This window comes from Platalea leucorodia (genome assembly GCF_965183815.1).
Source record: "Platalea leucorodia genome assembly, chromosome: W".
NCBI classification, from domain to species: domain Eukaryota; kingdom Metazoa; phylum Chordata; class Aves; order Pelecaniformes; family Threskiornithidae; genus Platalea; species Platalea leucorodia.
In genome coordinates, this window is record NC_138859.1 from 1,400,902 (window position 1) to 1,425,182 (window position 24,281).

Sequence of the window (24,281 nt, forward strand, 5' to 3'; positions counted from 1 at the left end):
CTTTCCCATGGAAGGGCTCAAGAGGAGCAACAGCTGGAGCTGTCTTATCATCAGCGATAAAATGAAACTTGCTCCTCGGGCTGGGAGGATGCACGCCGCCTGCAGACGGACCGTTTCTGCTCCAGCCTGCCGCGTTCCTTGCCAAACACACGCCCCGCGAGCAAGGGATGCTTCTCGCCCGGTTAATCTTTGTCCCCTTGTTTTCTAGCAGTGACAAACAAGATCAAAAACGTTTTCAAAGCAGAGGCCACGATGGCCCTTCACCCTCCCCTCGGTGCTTTGCCCTGCTGGAGCCGGCTGGGGGCCGGGGTGTCCGGCGGGGTGCCGTGGGGCATGGGGTGCCGTGGGGCGGGCAGCCCAGCTGGCTGCAGCTCCGCAGTGGGAGCCCCCCAGGGGCTCCAGCCACAAGTGTGGCACAAGAGACAGCAGGCAGGACTTTGGCAGCTCCGTGCAGCATCCCTAAAGCTCCCCCAGCACACGATCGCTGCTCCCCTTGCACGGGGGGAGAGCACCCGCTGGTAACATTCAACCCCCCCAGTAAGCATTACCCAAAATACACAATGCAAACAGACAGCCTGGAAAAGCAACTGGGATTTCCTTATTTATTTAAAAACAGAAGGAAAAAAGGGCATTCCATCTCCTGCAGCCAGCATTTACAGGCGAGGGGTGGGAGGCGGGTAACCGACACCACGGGAGCCACGGAGCATCGCCCACGCGAGGCACCCCGGCCCTAAGAGCACTTGAAATCCCCAGCCGGCACTCGCAGACACGGCTGAAACCGCTCGGAAGGTTTCATAGAAAAGAGCAAACCCATCTCTCGCACCACTCTTTCCGCACAAGATTCCTTGAACCTACACACACCCCTAGGAAAGCGGGGAAACTCACAGCACACGCTTCATTTTCAAAAGGGAGCAGCTACAGGGGGGACACGTTCATCCCCACGCAGGAAAGCCGGGAAGCAAACGCAGAGGTGAGGGGACACCAGTTTGCTTTAAAACAATGCTGCAAAGCTCCACTGAGGTCTGCCTGCATCTGCCTGGTCCTTGGGGATGGGAGAGAAATTCCTCCTGGCAACACCACCTGCATCACGGATGGGTCTGGAGCCCGGCTCCACTTGGAACGCACTCGTTGCAGTCTCGCACGCAGCCTTTACGCTGTCCTGGGAGGGTGGGAACGAGGAACGGGAATGTCGCAAGAGCGCTGGAGCCACTGGTAGTTTGTCCTCCTGGATAATTAACCCTAATTGTGCAACAAGCTTCTGCTTTACCATCCCAGGCCCGAGGAAACTTTGCAATTATCAAGCAACAAAAAACCCCTTGGTACTCCGTGGTTTTGAAGCCTTGCACAAAGTAACCATCGTCCCTCCGCATTTGATCTTTTCCAGAAATGAGGTCAGAGCGCTATCACCAAATGCTCTGGCTCTATGATTGATAGGCTTACCAAGCTATTAACACATTTTTGAAACACCACGTTATGAGCCAAACAGCAAGTCAGCCTAAAAAAAAAAAAAAAAATTTCAAACACTAGTGCAAATAAAGCAAAATGGAAAAGAAAAAGGAACAGCATGGTCTAGGTTTCTACAATTAAATAACAAATACACTCAGCCAGTACCGTTTGCATCGATTGCCACTCGTTTTCATAGTTTCAGTGTTCCCCAGCACCCCCACAACCCCGCTTTGAGCCACTCTTACCCCCGCACTGGGAGCTGCCCCACGCACCTTCCGCTGCCCTGGGCTCCAGCAGAGCTCGGCTGGAGCAGCAGCCCCTCCAACAAGGAGGGATCGATGCAGGAAGATGCAATTTTCATCCTGTTAAGATCCATCGGGCTAATCAACGCCTTGGAGATCCACTGATAAAGCTCCGCTCGATCCCAGGCTGAGCCTGAGCCAGGCTAAAGCATAGCTGCCAAACAGCTGGAGAGCTGGAAAGGGCAGGGACAAACCAGATTTTTTGCTCCTGGCGAGCACGTTGAGCTGATTTTGCAGAGCAGAGAACATGTAATGACACAAAAAAAAGAAAGGAAAAAAAAAAAGAACAGGTAACTAGTCCACAGTGAGGGGAAGCCTTCTTAACTCCAGACCACTCCGTGCAATGCTAAGCTTGCAATGCAGCTCCCGCAGCAGCCACCCGGATTTATCAGCTGGATGTATCTGAGCTGGCAGAGAGCACGCCCGCGTCCGACACAGGACGCGGCGGTGCAGCTGGGCCAAGGCAAGCGCATGTCAAAGATGCCACGTGCCCGTCAGCAGGGCCCCGCGCAGCCGCCGGGCATCGCCTGCAGCCTTGCCCGGTGCTCCGGCGCCTGGCCAGGGCACCGCTGCTGCCTCCTGCCCGCGGGGCTCCGCAGCTGGGGACGCCCGCAGAGCGCAGCAGCTTAATGCGAGGGATGCCTTCGCTTGCTCATTTCGGCTTAATGCAATTCTGGACTAAAGCTTCCCTCCCCGAATGCGTGCTGCTTTCTGCGGTGCGCGGTCACCGCCCCAGCCAACGCTCCTCGCTCTGCCTCCTTGGGTCTGGGTAAGTCAGGCCTGAACGAGAGCCCGCAAACGAAGGACGAAGCAGCACCTACGCCTGGGTGGGCTTGATGCAGCTCTCGCAAAGTCACACCGACATAACCCGCTGCTGCCAGCAAGCAAGGACGGAGCGGTGCATCCTCGCTCGCTACCAAGGATTACGCATGCATCTCGGGGTGAAGCTATCAGACGATCTCTCGGGAATACCTGAATTTTCTACACGCTATTTATCACACCTCCTACAGGAGCTGGTTTGGTTATATGATGAGTTCACGTTGCTCTAAAAACTTCTGCTCGTTCTTGTTCCAAGGCAGGCAGCAGGCGAGTTGGTCAGACGAGTCTTCCCAGTTTCATTTACACACTCGGCTTTCGTTGCTTTTTTGCTAAAAGCACTTCACCACCCAGGCACGACTTTCTGGTGCCCAGATGTATGCGGTGCAAAACCGACACCGTACCTGAGGATCCTCCCGGCTCCGGGAGCCGCCGCTGCACCGGCTGCCTGCCCGGGCTCGTGCTCAGAAAGTACCAACAAGCCTTTCGGATGGGCTGAGCAGGGAGCCTGCCAGCGCCGGGGTTTAACAGTGGCCACAGATATAAAAAGACATAATTAAAAGCCAATAGCTTTGTTGATACATCACTAGTCAGGCAGTGCAAAGAGCTGATCTCCTAGGCAAAAAGTCATCAAAACGGGAAGTTGCAGCACGTCCCTTGTGCAGGCAGCTGGCGTCTCCCCGGCTCTGCCCGGGGAAGGCTGAGCAGCACGAAAGGGGAGAAAAAGGTTTTTCCAAACACAAGAAAGGCCACGCTCCCCTTCATGCCTCTGAGACCCCCTGCTGCTTCCTCCAGGCTTTGTTTTTGGGGGAAATTACGCAGTTGCAGAAGAGGATGCCCCCGCGCCAGGCTGCGGTGGGGAGCGGCGCTTCCCGCCCTGCACGGCGCGTGATGGCAGGCGCCCACAGGTTGCCCTGCCGGGATGCAGCTCCCGAAACACGGAGCCACCCGGGCTGCACCCAGGCCAAAGCCCAGGCCAGAGCAGGCAGAGACCCTGCTCCCCGGCAGAGCAGGGCGCCGGGACGCGGGTCCAGCCGGATCCTGTATCGCACGGAAGAGCAGCGGTGGAGGGAAGGGGCACTTCACCCCTGCCGAGATGACGGGGTGAGCTCAGTCCGAGGTGCTAAGCGGACGCGTGGAGACCAGCCATCCCGGGCCCGGCGCGGCCGTGCACCCCGAACCACCCTGTGGGGACCCTCGGCAGCCGGGGAGGCGGCGCAGGGAGCCGGGGGGTGGCTCGGCGCCCGGTCAGACATCAGAGGTCCGGATGCTTTCATCGTCCAGGTCGAAGGCGAACGGCTTCTCCTTGAGATGCTGCGGCTCCGACTTGTGCCGCACGCGCTTGCCCAGCGCGGCTCCGGCGTCGCGCTCCGTGAAGGCCGGCATGAACACCGAGTCTCTCAGCAGCGCGGGCGACTCCTCCGGCGCCGGCTGCTTCCCCTCCGCCTGCGGCACCGGGGTCCAGGGCTGCCAGGAGGAGGTGGAGGGGGCTTTGCACAGCGCTCTCCTCTCCTCCGCTGCCTGCCTGTGATGGGAGGGGGCTGCGGAGCCCCCGGGCTTCACCATGGAGGTGGATCTCATGAAGGAGATGTCCTGCAAGGACAGAGGCAGGGTGAGCCCTGGCTGGGGTTGGGTTTGTGCGTGTGCAACTGCTGTGAGCAATTTGCAAAGCCCTGGGGACCAGGACCAGGCCCTTTACATGCTCTGCAGGGGGGGGGGGGGGAACCAAGCAAAGTGAAAGTCTGAATGAAATGGCTCTTTGCCCCCAGTCAGGCTCTCGCTCGTGCCTCGGAGCGGAGCAGGGTTCACACAGGCCCAGTTCGATGACTGAATCTCACTTTTCAGTCTTTTTCAAGGAAACCTTTCCAGGGACTGGCAAACCAACCCAGAGGGATCTCATCCTGGAAACGGGCTAACCGAGCGCTTACACAAGCCACTGAATAAATATCTTTTACACTGGCATGATCTTCATTTGGCACCAAATATGAAGCAGAAAGGACATGACCTACCCTCGGGCGGGTTTTCAGGGCCTGGACTGCCCCTGTGATTACTTGGATCCAGCTGTGCATGTCCTCAGGGCTGTCTGCCTGCAAAACACACCAGCCCGAATGAGACGTTGCCTTCTGCAAGCCCCCGGTGCAGCCAGAGCGGATCCCCGCCGCAGCGAAGCGGGGGCGCGCAGATGGACAGCCTACCGCTGCTCCCAGTATATTTGCTCCTAATTTACGCTTGCTTAAAAATCACCGCACCACCCCATCTGCCCCCAGCAGAAGGGGAGTCGCTCTCCACATTGCAGCATTTTTATATCAGGAATAGATAAAGCATTTAAGGAAAAAGAAAAAATTGTTGGGCGTTACCAATCCTGCCCCTGCACTGGCAGAGGCTTGGGGTCCGCATCCCACCAGGAGCCCGCCCGGGGCTGCGCTCCCCGGGCAGCGGGGTTTGGGGCTTTTGCCCGTGCACGTGGGGATGTGCATGCACGGCGCGGCACAGCACGGCGCAGCACAGCACGGCGCGGCACAGCACGGCACAGCACGGCGCGGCACAGCACGGCGCGCTGGCTGCTCTTCGGGGACTGCCGAGCGCTGGGGGGGGGCTGCAAATGCCGAGAGCAACGTGCACAGCGTCCCCCGTCTGCTGCCTCCCCCTGCCCAGCCCAGCCAGCAACGAGGAGACCACTTTAACACCCCTCCACGGCAGAGAAGGGCCGGCCAAATCCGCGGGACAGGGGAGGTGCAGAGGCAGCCCCGCGCACTCGGGATGCTCATCGGATCGCCCTGTGCTTTTGTCTCCGCTTTTTCCTGCTCGCACAAATAGCCGCTAGTATAAATAAACCCAAGGGGAGAAGTGAAACCGCCTGGCAGTTCTCCCTCACCGCCCGTGCCCCGACGCCGGGCGAAGCCGTTACGAACTCATCTGCTTGCGTTCGCTGGGGGACGGCCCGTTTGCAGAGCGTGGCTTGCACGAGCTGTCGAGAGCTGAACGTACCGCACAGCAAAGCAAACCCGCCTGGGCTGCCTCACCTGGATGTAGAAGGTTCTGGAGCTCGTTATGATTTCAAAGAGGTTGTCCCGCATCAGGAGGTCACTAGAAAGAGTGAGAAAGAGACGGTCACTACCCAGAAGTCATCATGGACGGAAAAAAAAAAAAATCCGTATTTACCCTCATCTCTAGAATGTGCTGGAAAACCATATTGAAGGCGAAACCATGGGGAAAACCATATTGAAGGCGAACGTTGGATCTCATTGGGATTTTGAGAAGACCCCAGCTCCCCCGAGACCTTCAGCTACAAATACACTCTAGCTTCTGCAAGCCCCTGCCTTTCCCCAGACCTGTAATCCACCTCGTTTACAGCTCATTTTAAATGTGAACTTTCTACTACTTATCAAGAATAAAAATTCAAAGCTAGATTAATAAAATACATTTTTACTTTAGCTAAAGAGGTTTGTTTCCTTAGTTCATTTTCCATTGCAAGTCTTCAAGTTACTTTGATTTCATCAGCGTTTGCTGCAATAAACTGTTCCCGAGACATTGTGCAGCCACCTGCGCTTGTTTAAGGCAAACGCCTATATACGGCTGTCGGCAGCTTTGGGAACACCTTTGTTCTTCTGTCACACGATGCTATTTACTGTGCAGGGTCCTATTTACTGTGCAGGGCCCGTGCTCCTTAATCTATGGAGATAAGAGAGCTGTAGGAGCACGCCTGCCCAACAGAGATGGCTATCAGCACCAGAAGAACAGAGGACGGACAATATCCTGCATCCAGCCACATTTCCCCGACCTGCTCATGGAGCTGAAGGGGAAGAAAGTTCTTAGAAGCAAAACAGAGAGGCGACGTTTGGGTTACAGGGTTGTAAAAGACACACGAGCGGCAGCGCAGCTCAGCCTGGCCCCGGCTCGCAGCAGCAGCCGCTGCTCGGGGCCCCTCTGGGCTCCCCAAAGGAGGGAGCCGAGTTCCCTTCCCGCCCTCCTCCGGTTCAGCTCCTCGGGGAGCTGCTTTCCACCGGCAGCCGGAGCAGCCGGAGCTCCTGTGAGCTGCTCCGGCCCCGGCACAACCCGGGGCTACGGCAGGAGCTGCAGTCCAGGGAAACACGGATGGGAGCGTTACCCAGACTTGACCAGGCACTCGTGGGTCTTGCAGACGTCCTTCAGGAGAATCGAACGCAAGGGCTCCTTGTCCTGTGGAGACGAGAGGAGACGATGATGGGCTTGGCTGGCCCCTGGGGCTGGCAGCACCGGGACGTGCCTCCCGCGGAGCCACCCGCGCCGGCCGGGAGCGCAGCAGCCCCAGATCTCTGCTTGGGAGCAGCCAGTCCCAGGCTCACCTGCTCACACTTGTAGTAACTGATGGAAAATTCATCCAGAACGAAGAACCGGCGCTTCCAGCTCTTCCTCTGGAAAAGAGAGGGGGAAACCACTGGGTGCTGGGCTCTGGCGCTCTCCCCACGCTGTTGCTGTCTGGCATCCAGAGCATCCCCAGAGCATCCCCGACCCACGGGCTGAGCCCGCGGCATGGGGGACCCCCGGCACTCACCACGTTCCCCTGCTTCACGCAGTAGCCGCTCTTGAGGATGGGGGGCCCGGCGGGCGGCTTGGCGGCCGAGGTGGGGATGTAGCTCTGCGAGCGCCGCAGCAGCGGGTGGGCGGCCACGTCGCTGCCCTCCCCTCCGTCCCCGCCGTTCTGCAACCGGGGAGCAGAGAGTTACCGGGGAGCAGAGAGTTACCGGGGAGCACAGGGAGAGCAGGGAGGGGAATTCCCTGCTAGAAGGCAGGACACCTGAGCTGGAGGGAAAAGCAACCCGAAGCAAACCCTGAGTGCAGCGCTGCGTGCCAAGGGCTAATTGCAATGCCTGGACACAAGCAGGGGAACGCACCAGAGTAGAGAGCTGATTTTATCTCGCTGCGTGCAGCTTTTCAGACTGCTGCCCGAGTCGAATTCACTATTTAGGCATCCACATGTTAAAAACAATGTTAAGAAATTGAAAAGGCTACAGAAAAGCCACAGAAGCAATTTGAGGGCTGAAGAAAATCCCTTGCAGCAGGGGAGTGAAAGGACCTCATCTGCCTGGCTTATCAAGCACCGAGAGGTGACTCGCTGCCCCACAGACCCTCTCGGGGGGAGATGCAAGGTACCAGGAGCTCTTTCATCTGGCAGAGGGAGGCAGAACAAAAACCACCAGCTGGAAGCTGGAGCCAGAAAAACCCCACGTTAGAAAGCAGGGATGCTTTCCAACTGGAGAAGGTAATATATCATGGGAACAAACTGCTCAGGAAAGCCGTAAAGTCTCCGCTCCACATTTTCACAGCCAAATTCTCCCAAAAGAAACTGGGATGCTTGGAGTTCAGGTAGAAAACTCGCACTTCCCCTGGCCCTGAGCCGTCTCTCCCCAAGCACAACACTTGCCGCTATGAGCGTGGCGGGGCTGCGCACGTGGCCGTGCATCCAGCACCCATCCCCTGGCTCACCCGAGCCCTTCCCAGTGCATCCCAAGGGCTGGACCCTGTCCCGCTGCCAGCATCACCCCTCTCTCCCTGCACCGCCCCGTCCCCCGGCAGCACCCTCCCTTCCCCCTCGGCAGCACAGAGGATGGTTGAGACGAAACATCTGCGCTCATCTCCTTCCCCAGTCCCTCCAACCCCTTCCTCCAGCTCCGCGCTGAGGTTTGAGAATTGCCATGGCAGCCGGGGTGGCTCTCACCGCCACCAGCCTTATATGGCACCCGCGCCGGTGCAACTGCCGGTGCGGTTAACCAGCGACCTGCCCGCGCTGCTCCTTCCAGCACCTTCGAGAGGCTGCTTTGGTTTCTCCAGGACAGAGAGAAGCAGCCATTTGGCTGGCCCCAAACTGCCGCCTGGCACCTCCGCAGAGCGGCGGAGCAGAGCTCCAGCCTGGCCGGGAAGGGGAAGCCGCCCGCCGCCCTCGCCTGGGCCGCACCGGCGCTGCCCAGCGTTACAGATGTACGTGTCCAAAACCAGAGATGGGGATGCTGCTGCAATGGGGGGCGTTACACCCAGGAGCCGGGGTGATGCTGCTGGCCGGTCTGGGGGTGCAGCTGGAGCATGGGGTTCCCCCCTGCAGTCCCAGAGCCGCGGCGGGGCAGCCCTGACCGGCCCGGGCAGAGCCGGGAAACCACGGACGTGCCCAGGAAGCTGCAGGGGAGGAACAGCCATTGCACACGGGGCAATCGGCAAGGAACGTGGTCCAGCAGCTGATGCACCACCTCTTAAAAAACCCCTCCGTGAAAGAAAGAAGTTGGGCGAGGGCTGAGGATGGAGCTCGCGGCTCTCGGGAGGTGGTGGCAGGGAGGAGAGGGAGGCAGACTCAGGAGTCTGGCGGAAAGAGCAGCTTTAACCGACTGAAACAAAAAAGAAAAGTCACAGGGCTGGCTGCTGCCGCTTGTTTGCAAGCAGGCGGCCGGGCTGTCCCAGCTGCAGGCACACAGGGAAGCAGGGGGGAGGCACAGCCTTCCCTGCCCTTCCCCACCCCATGCACGGGGCCGAGGGGCCGGCAGCGTCCCACGGGGCAGTGGCACCGGGAAGGGCCCGTGGCACCGGGAAGGGAGAGCTGCTAGCCCAACCCCGGGAGCAGCCCCGACCCCACGCACCTCTGCACCCCACACACCTCCCACCCCGCTCCCCGACAAACCCTGCGGCCAGGGAAGCGTTAAAAACGCCTGCCAGCAAAAAAACGCTGCAATGATCTAATTCTCTGCTCTATTTTTAGTGCTGCCACTGATAAGAGCTGAAGTGAGACCCAGAGCCGGATGAGCGCCCAAAGGTGGGAGACACGGACGGCCATGTGCGCAGCCGGCTACGTGCCGAGGGAAGGGGGTGCGGAGCCACGGCGAGCGGTGCCAGCCACCGCCTCCGGGACGGGTCAGTCCCTTCGGCTGCATTTATAGGGGCAGCAACACGGGGTCCCTCTGCCCCAGGCACCTCGATGGGGGATTTGGAGCCAGGACGGGTGGGCGGATGGTGCGGGATGGCCAAGAAGCCGAGCAGATTCCTCGCCTCCTCCTCCTCACACCCCCTCGTCTCATCACACTTCTGAGCGAGACAAAGGATAGGTGCTACAGGGTGCTAAGTGCAGCTATTTATACACCCCTGAGTGGGAAGGGTTTGCAGGCACTGAGTTTCCAGAAATGAAAGCGCAAACCAGCCTCCCCAACAGCTCAAACCAGCAACTGCCTCCAGCCCCACGGCTGGACCTCCCCAGACCCCCGGACCCCGCGCCCCAGCCCAGCGCCATGCCGGGGGACCCACGTCCCCAAGCTCCACTGCTCCAACGTGGGGTTAGAGAACGACAGAGCCCACCGCTGCTGCGTATTAACAGTATTTCTCCACCCATTGCGCTGCTCAGCAGGATGCTAAAGGAATAATAACGCCCAGACACCCGCTTTCCCTCTGCTCTCCCTTCCCACAGCAGCAATCGGACCCTCACTTGCAACAAGTGATTTGCAGGCCCAGCCACCCTCGCTCCGCTCGACTCGGAGGGCAGCACGCCCTTGCGGGCAGGGCAATGACGGCAGCAGACACAAAACCCAGCGGGCAGGGACCTCTCAAAGCCCGGCTCAAGCACCGAAGGGCCGCCGGCAGCGAGGTGCAGGAACATCAAAGCAGGGTGTGGTGGGAATGCCCTCGCCCAGCTACGCATGGAGAAACTGCCACCTTTTCTGCTTATCCCCATTAGGAGCTGCTCTTAAAACACGGGGAACAGAGAGAACAAAGCGGGGTGCTGGCGTCGCAGGGATTTTACCCCCAGGATTTGGGACGGTGCACAGATCCTGCCAGCTCACCTGGTTGATGGGCGTGTGGACCACCACCCCCCCGATGATCTCGGTTTTGTAGGCAACCTGGGGCTTCCTCTCCTGGGCCTGGGGCACCACCGGAGGCTTCGCGATCTCCGTGGCCGGTGGGACGCTGCCGCCCTTTGGCACCTACGGGAGAGAGAAAGGGGGTGAAGGGTACAGGTGTGACCACACCGGGCAGCCCCACACCTGCACCGGGCACCATCGTCTCTGTCCTCCCAGCCTAACTGCAGCAATGTCCCTTTAAAAAAAATAATATGATGAAAAAAAATAATAAATGAACAAGCCACCCCAATTAAGGAGGGTGTGGGCCCCACCCAGGTGGTTTGCAGGAGGTGCTGAGATGGGAGATGAGAGGTGGTGAATAATTAAGCATCACCTCACATGAGTCTGCGACTCGCCTCTGCAGCCCGATGTGTTTGTGGGACACTTGCTCCTTTAATTGTCCCTGCTCTACTGCGGCTAGGCTTAACGATGAGCTCCCGTCTGCCTAACGAGGCTGGCAGCACGTCCGCAGGGGCGCAGCGGATGGCCGGGCGCTATTTTACGCACCGAACGCCTGCGCGTCCTGCACCAACGCGCAGCCGGGCAGGTTGTGCCTCTGCGGCGAGTGGCCCCGCATCCCCGGGCAGAGCCTGCGCCGCGGGGACCCGGCTCCCGGCGTCAGCATCCTCCTTTTCCCCGGCCCAGCTCCTGCCCTCCGGCACCCAGCTCTGCACAGAAAGGCGGGTTTCCAAATTTTCCTTCCCAAGTCTGCACTTCCACTTCTCTAATGCCATTAATCGGGGTCTCTGGCTCCAACCCACCCTCCTGCCTTCCACCTCACACTGCACAGGGAGCGACGCGCGGTCCTCTCCGTGCAAACCTCACCACGCATCGGCTGCGGCTGGGCAGAGCAGAGCTCTCAGCTGCTCTGAAGTCCCTCCCGAGGCAGACGGCTGGACTCGGGTTTAGGCTGAGATCTGGCTTAAGTCTTGGGGGGCAGAGGCCTGTGCTAAGACCTCACAAACCCGCAGGCAGGAGAGGGCTGGCAGGAGAGGAGGAAGGGCCAAGGACGAGATCCCGGTCACCCCATGAGCATGCTGCCCGCGCAGAGCCCTGGGTGCTCTCCAGCAGGCAGGCTCGGCTGGCGGGGCAGGCAGCACCAGGCAGGGGACAGGCAGCACCAGGCAGGGGACAGGCAGCAGCGGCAAGTTCAGGCGCCATCGCTTCCTGCTTCGGAAACGCCGCTGCCGTGTGAGCGAGGGGCCAGGCCATGGCAGGCTCCCGCACGCCTGCGCTGCACGGCCCCGCGCAGAGCACCGGTGCCCGCGGGCACCGGCACGTACCACCGCCTGCCCCGGCAACGCGGGCGAGCTCGAGGCGGGTGCGTGGCGAGGCTGGGGAGCCGGCACAGGCCGCCCGGCCGGAGGAAATGGTTTCACAACGCAGATGCAGAGACATTGCATGCACGGGCAGCAGGGCAGAGAGAAGGAGCTGCATCTCTCTGCAGGCAGCAGTGCAAGGGGGAAGGTGCTGCTCGGCGCCTGGCACGGGGCAGCGCTGCTGCCAGCTCGAGCCTCCTCGTGCAGAACTGAGCCGAGTCCCTTGTCACGGTCACACCAGCCTGCTGCACGCCTTCAGCCGCCAAGGCCCTGGCTACAAAGACAGCATGCAGGGTGAGGAAACACAGGAACCGATTTGCCAAGAGCAGAGGAGAAGTCTCTGTGAGAAGCGGAAGCTGAACCTGGATTTCTGTACCAGGAGCAATACCCGAACCGCTGCCCCATCCGTCTCATCCCACCGCAGCGAGTGGCTCGGCCGGCGGCGGCGTGCACCGAAGACACAGCGCACGTGAGCGTGCTTGGTGGGATGCACGCCCTGCCCAGGAGCCCGGCAGCCCTGCAGAGCCCAGGGGAAAAGGGAGCCCTCTCAAAGGCCAGAGGCTGGGAAGGCTCCAAACCCCGCCGACAGCCAAAACATCTCCCCATGCCCTTCTGTGCCTCTCCAGCCACGCCAAGGCGATGAAGCCGCTGCAATTTGGAGCCGCCCAAGGAAACCCAGGCACAAATGGAAGCTGCAGAGCGGGGAGAGGGATTTCCCACGCAGGGCAGAGCGGCAGCGTCACCGGCATCCCGGTAGCCCTGTGTTTCCCAGCCAGCCTGCGAGAACTCCTCCCTGCAGGGCTGGATGAGCCGGTCGGCCAGCCAGGATGCAGCCAGAGTCGGGAAGGGCTGGCCAACATCAGGGTAGGAAAATCACTGCGGTTTCTTGCGGGAACTGAAGATGCGTCTCTTCCTAGCAGCACACCGGCTCCCGCCCCAGCCAGCCTGGCAGGTCAGCAGCACGGGCTGCCTGCAGGCCATTACCCCGCGGGAAACTACCCCGCTGGTACACCCAGACAAATGTCGTCGGCAGGCTCTCGTTACAACTCCTACCCAGTTTTGGAGGTGGGTTTTTTGTAGCCAATATCACCTGAACCCAGAAGAGAGAAGGTACAAGCCAGAGCCCGTGCAGTCAGTCTGGCGGCTTCAGGCACAGAGGTTGTCACATTTAAGGTATTTGCAGATTAAAAAAAAAAGAAAATGCAAGCCAAGTTTGGTCTTGTAGATGAGTTTCCCACAGGGACTACAACACGGCACTCCAGGGATTTCAAACAAAAAAATCAAAGAAAAAAGTTATTTGATAGGCCCCAATTCTAAACTGTTTGCCATGATTTTCCCTTATATTTAGTTTACAAACCACAAACAATATGCATCAGCGCGTGATCTAGTAAAACCCTGCTAGCATTAAACACTGGCAACACGGCTAATGCCAGCTACGCCGAAGCCTGCAGTGCCCCCGACCCTTTCGCAGGGATGCCCCGCATCCCAGGCCCAGGAAGACGCCGTCCTGGGAACACCTAACCCGGGAGCCCCGGCGTACGGGCGCTGCCCACTGAGCATCAAACGCAGAGCGTGCAGACGGGGCTTCTGCTCCCGCTGCCTGAGAGGGAGCACAGCAGCACCCCTCATCGCCAGGAGCGCCGGGCAGCTGAGGAGCACAGACTCCGCGAGTTGCCGGGTCAGTGACCATTAATTTACGGTTATACGAACACAACAGTAAGCGAGAGGAGATGGCAGACAAACTCCTTCGGATCCGGGCACAACCCGCCCTGCGATGCCCTACAGTGCAGGGCATTTGCTACCCCTCGTCACAAGCCCTAGCGTTCCAGGAGGAATAAAAATTGAGTAAATAAATTACGGAAGCACAAGAAAGATGCCCTTTGACAGCCACAGCGAGGGGTGGGTTACGGGTATCCCAGCCGACAGGAGGCAAACGTCCCCGGAGCAGGCGGGGATGGGGACAGATCCCGCAGGACCTTCCCCAGGCTGCGAGTGCCGTCCCCCACAGCAGCTGGGCAGGGAGCGCGAAGATGCGCGAGCAACCAGCGGCAAAGTAAATCCTGGCTAGCAGGACCCCGGGGATGGTGGAGGGAAGATGTCCCGTCCGAAGCCAGACCCCTGAGAGGGGTCACTGCGCAGCTCCGGCCTCGCGAAGGGATGCGGCGAAGCCGTCCAGAGCCACGCGCTAAAAGGTTGCATGGCCAGCACATCCCTCCTCTGCTCGGAGCGCTTCTCCCTCAGATCCAAACCAGCCTGGCCCCGCGCGCTGGCAGAACCCCACGCAGCCCCGGGGCGTCTGCGTAAGAGCCCTGCTCTCGCAGGGCCATCCGGGGGACCAGGGCACGCTCCCCTGGGAACGAGGTGGGTTTCTGCTTCACTCAACAGCAAAACAAGGGATGCGCCAGAAGCAGAGCAGGCTCCAGGAGGAGGACAAGAGACCGCAGCCACCAGCCGAGAGCTGCGCTTCCATCCTTCCCCGGTGCAGCCTCCGCGCTAACCCAGGAGAAAGCCTGGCAAGTTTGGCACCGACCTGCTCCCAGGCTGGGGACAGCCTGGCCACCATCGCTGCTCCTCAGGTGGGACCGGGGAGGCGATGGAGGGGAAGAGCACAGCAAGAAGGAAAAAGCACAGCTCTTCCAGGCATTTATCGAGTGGCCCATCGAGGAGGACGCAGAAACACCAGAGACGAGCGTAATGCAACCTACCGTGATCTTACTGGCCCGGTTCAGTGCCTCCACCCAGTCCTGCAGGTCCTTCTGATCACTGGCTTGTAAGAAATAGCGCTGAGATAAAGCATTGATAACTATCAAAGGAGGGAACAAAAAGAAGAGTTAGGGAACCCTGTTCAGTGCTTAGCATTATTAAAACAAATGAAAGATAAATCAACCAGACAGCATCTCTCGACGCCCAGTCCCAGAGCGATTTGCAGATATCAATCTCGTAACCTCTCGCATGGAAAAGCGGCCAAGGGGCCAGCGCTCGGGCATGGAGGGGGGACGTGGTGGCTGGTCAGCCGGATCCTCGCACCAGAGCTTAGGGAGGGCAGGGCTGAAGCCAGGCTTAAACCAAGGCTGTGGCACAGCCCAAACTAGGACTTAATCTCGTGCTGAAGTTACCCCCTCGCACGGGGCGTTGGAGGGCCCCTCGGGACTTCCTTCACTCGGCACTCGGGTTTTCACTCTCATCCGAAACGTTGGTGCGAACCCCAAGCGGGGTCTGGGAAGCTCCTCGGGGACGCGCTCCCCGCAGGCTCCCCGGCGAGCGCTGCCTGCTGGCCGGCAGCCGGGTGGCTCAGAGGAACCTCTTGGAGGATTTCTGCACCAAAAAGCCGGAGAGATTTTTAACTGCACAAGATCTTGCTGAAACTCCGAGGAGCCTCGCGCCCCGAGCTCTGCCACACCGGCCTCCTCCGGAGCAGCCCCGTCCCCGCGCGGGGATACACCACACGCTCTGGTCTTTGTCTTGGCCTCCATCCCTCGTAGTAAAGTATTGCAAAGGCAACACCGATCCCCTGGGACAAGCATGCGCTCGTGCTGTCATTTCTGTTGCTTTAAACCTGAGTTCACGGCTCACGCACAAGGCACTGAGGCAGCGTGGGTCGGGCTGAGGCCATCTGGGGTGAGGGGGAATTGGACACAAAACACCCCGTCCTTGCACCAACAGGAACAGAAGCTCATGCTGGCATTAAAATGGAAAAACAACCCTGTATTGCACAATGCGGTGCAGCACAACGGGACACACGGAAAGGATTCAGGAGCACAGCAAAAGCCGGGGTCGGCGCAGGGGACCGTCACAGAGGGGACCCACAGGGTCCTGCCTCCCTCACTGGGCTCTGCCCACGCATCTCGCGTCGGGGGTCAGGGTGACAGGGCCACCTAACGGGGCCGGGGCCCCGCGCTGGCCCTCAGGCACGATGGGCGCTGACGCATCCCCTTCCCTCCCCGACCGCGAGGATGCTGCAGGCAGGGTCTGTCCGGGAGGGCTCACGGGGGAGGCAGCTAAGCCACAGCCTCCCACGGTGGGGGGTCCTCCCTGGCAGAGCCCCGCCACGGCCCGGGGTCCCCCTCACTCACCAAAGCAGAACGGAGTTTTCGGCTTCTGTTTCGGCGTGGCGATGCTAACCTGCAACAGAGCAAATTAAAGAAAAAATTAAAGACAATAGTGCAGGCTAACGGCACGCACGAGAGCTGGAAGCTTCCATCCGCACACCCCTGATGGAGGGGAAGCCGGTGTTCCCCGAGCTCCAACCCAGTCCGCACTCCCGGTTCATCCGAGCCCCCGTCGAGCACCGACGCTGCAGCGTGAGCGCGGGGCCGAGGAGCGAGCGCCCGGCCGCTGGCACACCGCAGGCTGCAGCCTCCTTACGCTGCGCCCAGCAGCCGCTCCGGCCGGAGGGGAGGCATCACCTGCCCTCCCCAGCCCTGCAGTTACCCCGGCTGCAAACAAGGAGGAGAGCCGGCCAGCTCATCGGGGAAAACGAACATGGGTGGCGGGCAGGGCCCAATTAGCTCGTCTTCCTCGTGCACCTCCGGGTCGGAGCCCTGCCGCGTGCCACCGCCGCAGCCCGCAGGGCACCGCTCCCCCCCCAGGCTCCGCCGCCCCCGGGAACGGCCGGGCAGGACCCCCAGCAGCGCGGATGCTGGGCCGACGGCCAGCGCGCTCCTCGGGGCGCTGGCGCATCCCCTGCTCACGAGGACGCCGCGGACGGCGCGAGCCCGGGAGCGGCAGCGCAGCTGCGCGAACTCTCGGGAACTGGCCCGTATCGGATGAAACGCAGACCACATGCAGCAACGAACGCGCGGTCCCAGGGGAAGGTCAGCGCGGAGACGGGGCTTTCATCTCCCGCCGTCCCCCCCGGCGCTGGCTGCACTGTAAAGCAAAGAACGGAAAGCTTTCAAAGGCCTTGAAAACGCGAGTTTCTGCTGGACTAACACAGTCACTCTTGTCAGCAATTAAGAAAATTGAGGGAAAATAGCAGTGGTTTCTCCCTAAAGAGTAGGAATCATTTATATAAGAATACTCCTCCCCGGGGCTCCAAGCACAGCATTCATGGAGTATTTATTCTGACAGGCTTCCTCCTTCAGAGCCAGTCTATAATGCTTTAAATATGTTTTCTCAAGCAAACCTCCATTTTTCTGGCGTATTTACAGTTGGTAGTTAAAGCCGCTGGCATAACCCAATCCTGAAGTTTGTGACCAAATGCTGTCCTACAGCAATTTTCATTTAGACTAAAACGTATATAATTTATAAGTGAGGCTCTTTCCGAAATGGGGAAGGCTCAACCTCCCAGCGTTGCTTCATCTGTGCTTAATTTATAAATCATGATTCAGCAGGAACAGAGAGATCTGTCCAATTCTTTATCCGGCTCCAGTACGGAGCTGAGCCCGGCGCGGCGGCCGCAAGCCCCCGCTCCCCCCGGCAGCGGCAGCCGAGGGGCAGCTCGCGGGAAAAGGATGGTGGCACCTCCGCTTGCCGCAGCCATGCTCGCAGCCACGGCTCCGCGCGTTCCAGCTGCCCTCTAAGCACAGGGGAGAGGTACTGGTGCCCCCGAACCCATCGTGAAAGGGACCTTGGGACCGTCTCTACCTCCCCATCTGCACTGGGTCTGATGAGCACCCTCCCGCAGACCTTGGGCTGCGGCGGGAGGCACCGCGCCAGGGTTACGGGGACTGAGTGCCAAAGCGAGAGGGGCACCGCGGTGGGAGCACAAAGCCTGGCTCGGTCCGGTACTGGAGCAGCAACACCGAGCTGACTGCCAGCCCCGCGTCCAGCTCAGGCTGACACCATGCTCCCGTCCCCGCTCAGCCCCGGCCGCCCCGCGTCCTTCCTCCCGGCACAACAGTTCCTCTTCCTCCTGCACCCCGACCTCGCAGCCCGTCCCGTGCCAGTCCACAGAGGAAGGCGAACACCGGTCCCAGCGCTGGGATCAGCCGTGCTGCAGGGATGCTCTCCCCTTCCCACAGCCCCGCGCAGGCTCCCGTCCCAGGGAGGATGGCACGGGCTCGGGCAGGACCAGGACCTCGCCTCGGGTGCTGCCGGGGCGAGCCATCGCCTCTCCCGGGAAGGCCGCACGGATAAGGGGACAACAGGGAGCGTTCATTTTCCCTCTGCCCCACCCCGACATTACCTTGGAGATATAGGTCAGCTGCAGCGATCCGACAGCACCTGCACCGATGGCCAGGTTCTGCAAAACATTTAATGAGCAATGGGAGTTAAATGACAGGGAGAAGGCAAAAGAGGCGAGCCAGGCTGTCATTTAGCGTCGCTGGGGGTCAGGCGGCAAAAGCAACAGCCATGCTGCCGGCCTCGGCCGCTTCCCTCCTCGGTGCACCTGGTTCATCTCGCACCCTACCAGCAGCTGGGACCAGCCACGCTGTGCTGCACCCAAACGCCGTGCCCTCCTCGGTCCCGCTCACCGCCCCGTGCAGCGGCACCTCAGGTGCGAGACGGGCTCCGACTCCCGCCTCGCGTAGCCCAGGAGCAGGAGGCTGTGCTAACACCGGCCAGGCGGCCGCACGCTTCCCCTTCCCCTTTTAACAAGGCAATGCAGAATCTGCTGCAAGATGCTCTTCAGGAAGGCAGGTGCCTCCCCAGCCTACAAGCAGTGCCCGAGCACCGTGGGGTTTCCAGGAGGGTCTTCCTAGAGCTCAGCTTCGGCTTTTGCTCTTTTGAGCTTGACCGCAAGCGCTGGGGCAGCTCCCAGAGACATTGGGCACGACACGCACAGGCTCCATCTCCCCCAGCCGCCCAGCTCCTCATGACACCGCTTCCAAGATGACAAGCATTTCTAGGATAACCTCTTCTCTTGTTATCGCTGTCTCTACACTAAGACACAAGGGAGAGGTAACACCTCCCATGGGCACAGCATTTCTATAGGCTCCTCCAGGCTACCAGTGGCTCCTGGTGGGGTAAGCTGCTGCTGGGGTGCTCCCGGAATCCACAGAAGTCGCGGCGGGGCTGCTCTGCTGGAGCTTGGCCGTGGCTGCACCCAGCCGTGGGAGACCCCCGCAGACAACCAAGGCAGCAGACAGCATCCTCCTTCGGGGACCCGGAGGAGATGCCTCCACCCGGGCAGCCCAGCGGGGAGCCCGAGACGCAGCTGAAGACTCGCTAACGACTTCCAGGGACGTGCCCAGCGCGAAGCTGGGAGCAGCGCGGGAACCTACCTGAGGGTTGTCCATGTACCACAGGAGGCAGTTGGCCTGGGTGTCCAGGATGAAATACCTCCGCAGAAACTTGCCGCAGGTCTCATTTTCTTCAATGTCCAGGAACCCGCAGATACGGTTCTGTCGATCCAAGTACGGCATGCCGGGCTCCTTCTCGCATCACCCTGCGGAGAAGGGACAGGCAGGGAGAGGTGGGTGCTCTGCGCCCGCAGCCCCAGCTCCCCAGGGGAGCTCCTGCTGCACCTACAGCCATCTCAACCCACCACAGCCACAGGCGCTGGGATGCCAGCGCAGTTGCTCAGCCCCCATCTGAGCTCGCAAGAGGGAGAGGGAAGGCACAACCTGCCAGGGCTGACCCAAACGAGCACGTTAGCTGCTTCCCCTTGCTGAAAAATGAGGTGTTTGCATAAAGGCGTTCCTCCCCGCAGAGGTGCATGTGGCTCCCCAGCCCCGAGAGCCACCAACCCCACCGTGTCAGGAAGCTCAAGAGGCGTGAAAGCCCGCACGGCGCTCGGCGGAGGGTCTGGGGCTTCACTCCTCGTCCAGCTCCCCCCTCCGCATCTTGCCCCACGGTCGCCGGCCGAGCTTCCTGCAGGTGCAGTTTCCCAACCTGCCCAAACCTCCTGCTGCCTCTCCCAGGCCTCCCCAGCCCACGGCTTAACACACGGAAAGCAAAGTCAAACAGCCACTGCCGCGCGTTCGCACCACGGGGAAGCTGCCAAACGCAAGCGTCACCCAGCACGCCTTGGCGAGAAGAAGGGGTGCCAACGTGCCGGCCCCGGGCGCAGGGCAGATCAGACCAGCGAGCAGGACCAAAATAGCTCAGCGAGGAACCACAGGACTTTGGAAACCTGGGAGCTGCAGATGGACTCAATCACTGCACGCTGCTGAACAAACGCTCGCCGGCCCGGCTCCGAGCCTGCTCATGGCACAGGGCAGCACCACGGCCACCGGCACATCCCAGGGCAGCGAGAGACCGAGGCCGAGTGACAGCCCTGGGCCCCAAACTGCCTCTGTCACAGCGGCGGTCGCATCCCACCGAGCTGCCCTCCAGAGAGCTCAGCAGCGTGGGACAGCCCCGTGCCACAGCTCGGCCCACCGAGAGAGGACAAAGCAGCCACAAAGGATTTGATGTGAGACACCAGGTCCCTGGGAACCGTAATAAAAAATAACCCCGAAGCGGACTGCGCGCTAGAGAGAGCCCGAGCACACTCCCAGGAAATGGAAAACAATCTGCAACTCCAGCAGAAAATCTGTGCAGCCAGGATGCCGAGTCAGCAGGGAAAACAATGACCCATCGCCGCGGGGCCAAGCCGTGTCACCAGGTCTGCCGCGGGCACGGACCCTCCCCGGCGCTGTCCCCCAGCCGGGGCGAGCCAGGCGGTCACCTCCGAGCTCACCTTGGCCGCAGCAGCTGCAGAGGAGCGGGGCTGGGCTGCGACACCGACCTCCCAGGCAGCCACGGCACAAACCCGCTCTGCAGAAGCGGGGAGAAACGCCGTGCCCAGCCTGCCACAACACGGGCACGGGGCACGACGGCCCTGAGCAGCCAGACTGGAGAGCACGGCAGCCGCGGTGCCCGTAAATAGGCTTTGCTTGCGTCCCCCGTGGGCGCAAGACGCGGGGGAGCCCGAGCATCGCTCTCGGTCACCCCGCAGGAGCAGCAGCAGTCGCTTTGAGTCAGCGGGAGTGGGTGCACGTTGCCACCGCTTTAATTTGGTGGCAGCTCCCACCCACCTTGCACAGCAGAGCTGGCTGCAGAGCCGTGGTGAGGGGAGCCCCTCAGCACCCCTGCAATGGGGCTGCCCCGGCAGGCTGCGTCTCTGCACCGTCACTTCCAGCCCCACGCAGGCAGCGAAAGCAGCACCGAGAGCCGCGGGCGGGCAGGACACGTCCCTCCGCCCGGGCAGAGCCCCCTCGCCACGGCCCGGGTGGACGGGCAGGGACGGAGACAGCGGTTACCGAAAGGACGCGAGCTGAACCTGGTGCGGTTTGTCCAGTAGAAGAGGGGTGACTCACGCAGGTGCCAGAAGCGGAGGCTGCACAAATAAAAGATCTCATGCAGAAAAGGAGGAAATACTATTTTTGAGCTGAATAGCTGCAGTGGAGTGGGGCCCTGAGAGGCAAGTGTTGTGCAAGAGTTGTGGTGCAGCTGCAAAGGTAGAGGTGGCAGAAAACAAGTCAACCTGCTGTTAGGATCTCAGAGTTTATCACCAGCGTCTCAGAGATGGGTATCAGGGCTTTGCTAAGAGGGAAATCATACTGCTTCAGTACAAGAGATGGTTTTAAAACAACACGTTTGCCCTGATGCAAGGGTTATGTGGGCACTTCACATTTTACTGCTTTTTTGTGGGGTTATTTTTGTGGGCGGGGGGAAGCACCCAGAAAGCAGATTCCCCAGTGCCTTCAACCATACCGACATGTTCAGACCAGGCCTCATAAATTACCTCTTCCTCCTGCTGCTAACAAAAGTCCAGAGATTTCTGCTTATGAGAGGGATGAGAAAGCCGAGGTGTGCCGCAGGCAGCCCCGGGACGAGCCCCCAGCCCCTCGGGACACCTCCCGGGACTCCCTACGTTCCCCCCGCCATCCTTAATTAATTTGGGCTCAAAGCCCACAAACCAGCTCAACTCTTCTGTGCGAGCTGCCCTCGGATTGCACTTGGATATGCAAAAAAACCTTTGGACAGAGGAGACTGCAACTGCTCCCGTCTCTGCCCTCCGGACCGGGCTCCCCGCAGCCAGCCAGGCTCCCCGTCCCCTCACACCCCACCGCCTGCGGGACGCAAACCGTCTCTCTCCTTGCAGCCACTGAGAATTGCGCTTTTCCATAGGGAAAGGATAAAAGTAGCACCCCCAGCGTGTGGGTATTTGGTCCCCCCGCTCAGGGACTCCGGGAGGGCTCAGTTTGCACTAACGTTTACTATTTATACAGCACTTCGTAAACTCAAAGTCTAAATATTTTTTTTATGCGAGACCCAAACTTGTGTTTGCTGTAGGAAGGACCGAAGATGAAATCTGAGGGTGAGGATAAGAGGGACCGAAGGTAAGAAGGACCTCACAGAAAACTGGCACCATTTAAAAGTCCGGATAAGTCCCTGAAGGCCTCGCAGCGAGGAGGCACTTCAGCTTCAGAGGACAACCTTCGTGGAAACACGACGGACATCACCCTGGCACTGGGCACGGGCAGCTGCGATTTACAGCCGATGCCCGCACCCAGTTCGTGGAGGCTAATCTGCCGTCCAGCGACGACCTGAACTCCCCAAGCACCGCGCCGCATCAGGCCCTCACGGTCCCTTTTAGGAATTTATGCCGTAATATCCCACCATAATATCAGTCATAATATCCCACCAAGAACAACCACCCTTTTCTAGCTCACTTAATGAGATAACAAGAGGAATTGGGCTAGAGAAGGTTTACAGCAAAAATACCCTCTCGCCTGCCTCCCGAGACACAGGTAAGCGCTTCCCGGGAGGAGGCGGAAGGTGCAGGGCAGCGTCCGAACGGCACCCAAGCCCCTCTCTGCGGTCGCTGCTGGCTCAAAGGCCTCGTGTGCAGCCACACAGCCAGACTTTCCGGGAAGCACCCCCAGGACGCCAGCGCTTCCCCGCGCCGTCACGGCTGCCCGCGCCCTGCTCTGTCCCGCTCCTGGCGCTCGCTGTGCCGCTACAGCCACGGGAGCACGACCACGGAAAGCCACAGCAGGAAAAGCCGACGCAACGGGAGACCTGGCATTCAGAGCATCGCAGCAGCGCTGGCCGGAGGCATCTCCTCAGCCCCTCGCTCCGCAGCACGGCCCGCTGCACCTGCAGGCAGTCGCAGCATCCTCCTCCTCCTCTCTCACGCCTGTCTGTCCCAGCCGCCCCGGTGCCATTTGGGGCGCGGGGTCACCACCCTCATTTCACGAGGGCTCCAAGCCGCGACGCCCGCTGCCCCCGTGCAGCTCCCGGACAGCCCCGGCCGCGCGGGGCGACGGCGGCGAGCGGCAGCGGTTGCCGCAGCGGTTGCAGCAGTACTTCCTTTTACCTGGCCTTGCAAAGGAGTTTCCAGAGTTCGCCCTGCCGACGTCTATCCGGCGGCTGACACACGAGACAGATGGTGTAGGCAGAGCCCAGCAACTAACTCCTGCTAATTCCAGACATTTGCCTTAACGAAGTAATTAACCTGTTGAAAGGCAGGCTGGGAGCAGCGAGGATCCATTTCTTCATCTCACCACAGAAAAACAGGCAGGGGAACGCGCTCCGAAGCGCTGCGGATCCCAAACCATCCCCGCACGTTTGCTACCAACCCCGCAGACCCAGGGATGAAAGCGTGCAGCACCCCCAAATCTCCCACAGGGACCCCGTTCCCAAAACCCCAGGCCACCCCGGCAGGAGCAGCCCTCGCCACCTCCAGCTCCCTCCGTCCCCGCAAGCAACAACGCGCAGAAGGCACTCGCACCGCGGCGGGGAGGCCTCTTCCCACCCACTCCCACGGATGCTTCCAGCCGCTGAGCCGGGAGTTTCTGCCGCATCCCTGGACCCACGGACCGGTCCCACCACGGCTGCCCCCCCTCGGGGCCGGGCCCCCGGCTGCCCGCAGGAACAGCCGCCTCCCAGCGCCGGGGACGGGGGGGACCCGACGCCCCCGGCCGCCCCGACCCCGCGGAAGCCCCTTCGCGGGTGGGGAATCCCACGGGCTGGGTCGGAGGGAGGACGGGGACGGAGCAGCGAGGGGCCCCCCGCCCGCCCCGCGGGGTTCTCGAAGGAACGCCCGAAGGGGAGCGCAGCCCACGGGCGGGACGGCGGCTCCGCGGACACGCGTGGGCCCCGGCACTCACCCCGCGGCGTCCCTGGGCTGCGCCCCCCGCGCATGGCCGGCGGAGCGGGCTGGGGCTGGGGCTGCGGGGCGCACGCCGAGCGGCGGCGGCGGGAGGGGGAGGGGGAGGAGGAGGAGGAGGAGGAGGGCCGGGCGGCGGAGGGGGTGTGCCCCTGGCTCCGCCGTCGCTTTTTTCCGGGTTAATTACGTCTCCCATTAGCAAAGCCGGCCCCGGATGTGAGTGCGGGCCGGGTGGCCCCGGGGGGCGGTGGGTGGCCCCGGGGGGGGGGGCTGCGTGTCCCCCACCCCAAGCACCTGCAGCGGCAACGGCCACCGGCGGGGGGGCGGTGTCCCACCCCGGTCCCCACCCTGAGCCTCGCACCCCCGCCTCCGAGCCCCCCCGCCCAGCCCCGGGCTCGGGTCCTTCCTGGCAAAAGCCCCCCCCCGACTCGACAGAAGACCGCTCGGTAAATCTGCATCCTCCAAACAGCTCCCGCTCCGTCACCGGGATGCTTCGGCAAAGAGTTTCCCAGGCCCATCTCATGAGCTGCCCCTTGGCCCACGGGGGACCCTGGGGACAGCT

The 24,281-nt window shown here is 61.1% G+C and overlaps 1 protein-coding gene across 4 annotated transcripts; it reads right to left on the reverse strand.

Annotated features, from left to right (window-relative positions):
- Positions 1-781: 781 nt before the first annotated feature.
- LOC309601613 (pleckstrin homology domain-containing family A member 2-like) lies at positions 782-23,805 on the reverse strand. 4 transcript variants are annotated; one of them, XM_082334748.1, is made up of 13 exons: positions 23,721-23,773; positions 22,928-23,026; positions 18,903-19,066; positions 17,864-17,920; positions 15,810-15,858; positions 14,442-14,539; positions 10,361-10,501; positions 7,099-7,245; positions 6,890-6,958; positions 6,673-6,743; positions 5,588-5,651; positions 4,574-4,651; positions 782-4,157 (listed from the first exon to the last, which is right to left on the reverse strand). In XM_082334748.1, exons 3-13 carry the CDS (start codon positions 19,041-19,043, stop codon positions 3,813-3,815), a joined length of 1,260 nt encoding a protein of 419 aa, XP_082190874.1. In that variant the 5' UTR covers positions 19,044-19,066; positions 22,928-23,026; positions 23,721-23,773; the 3' UTR covers positions 782-3,812. The 4 variants fall into 4 exon arrangements, with proteins under 4 accessions (XP_082190874.1, XP_082190873.1, XP_082190872.1 ...); XM_082334747.1 differs by lacking the exon at positions 22,928-23,026 and having other exon boundaries at positions 23,721-23,805; XM_082334746.1 differs by lacking the exons at positions 22,928-23,026; positions 23,721-23,773 and adding an exon at positions 22,630-22,747.
- Between the last annotated feature and the right edge of the window lie 476 nt (positions 23,806-24,281).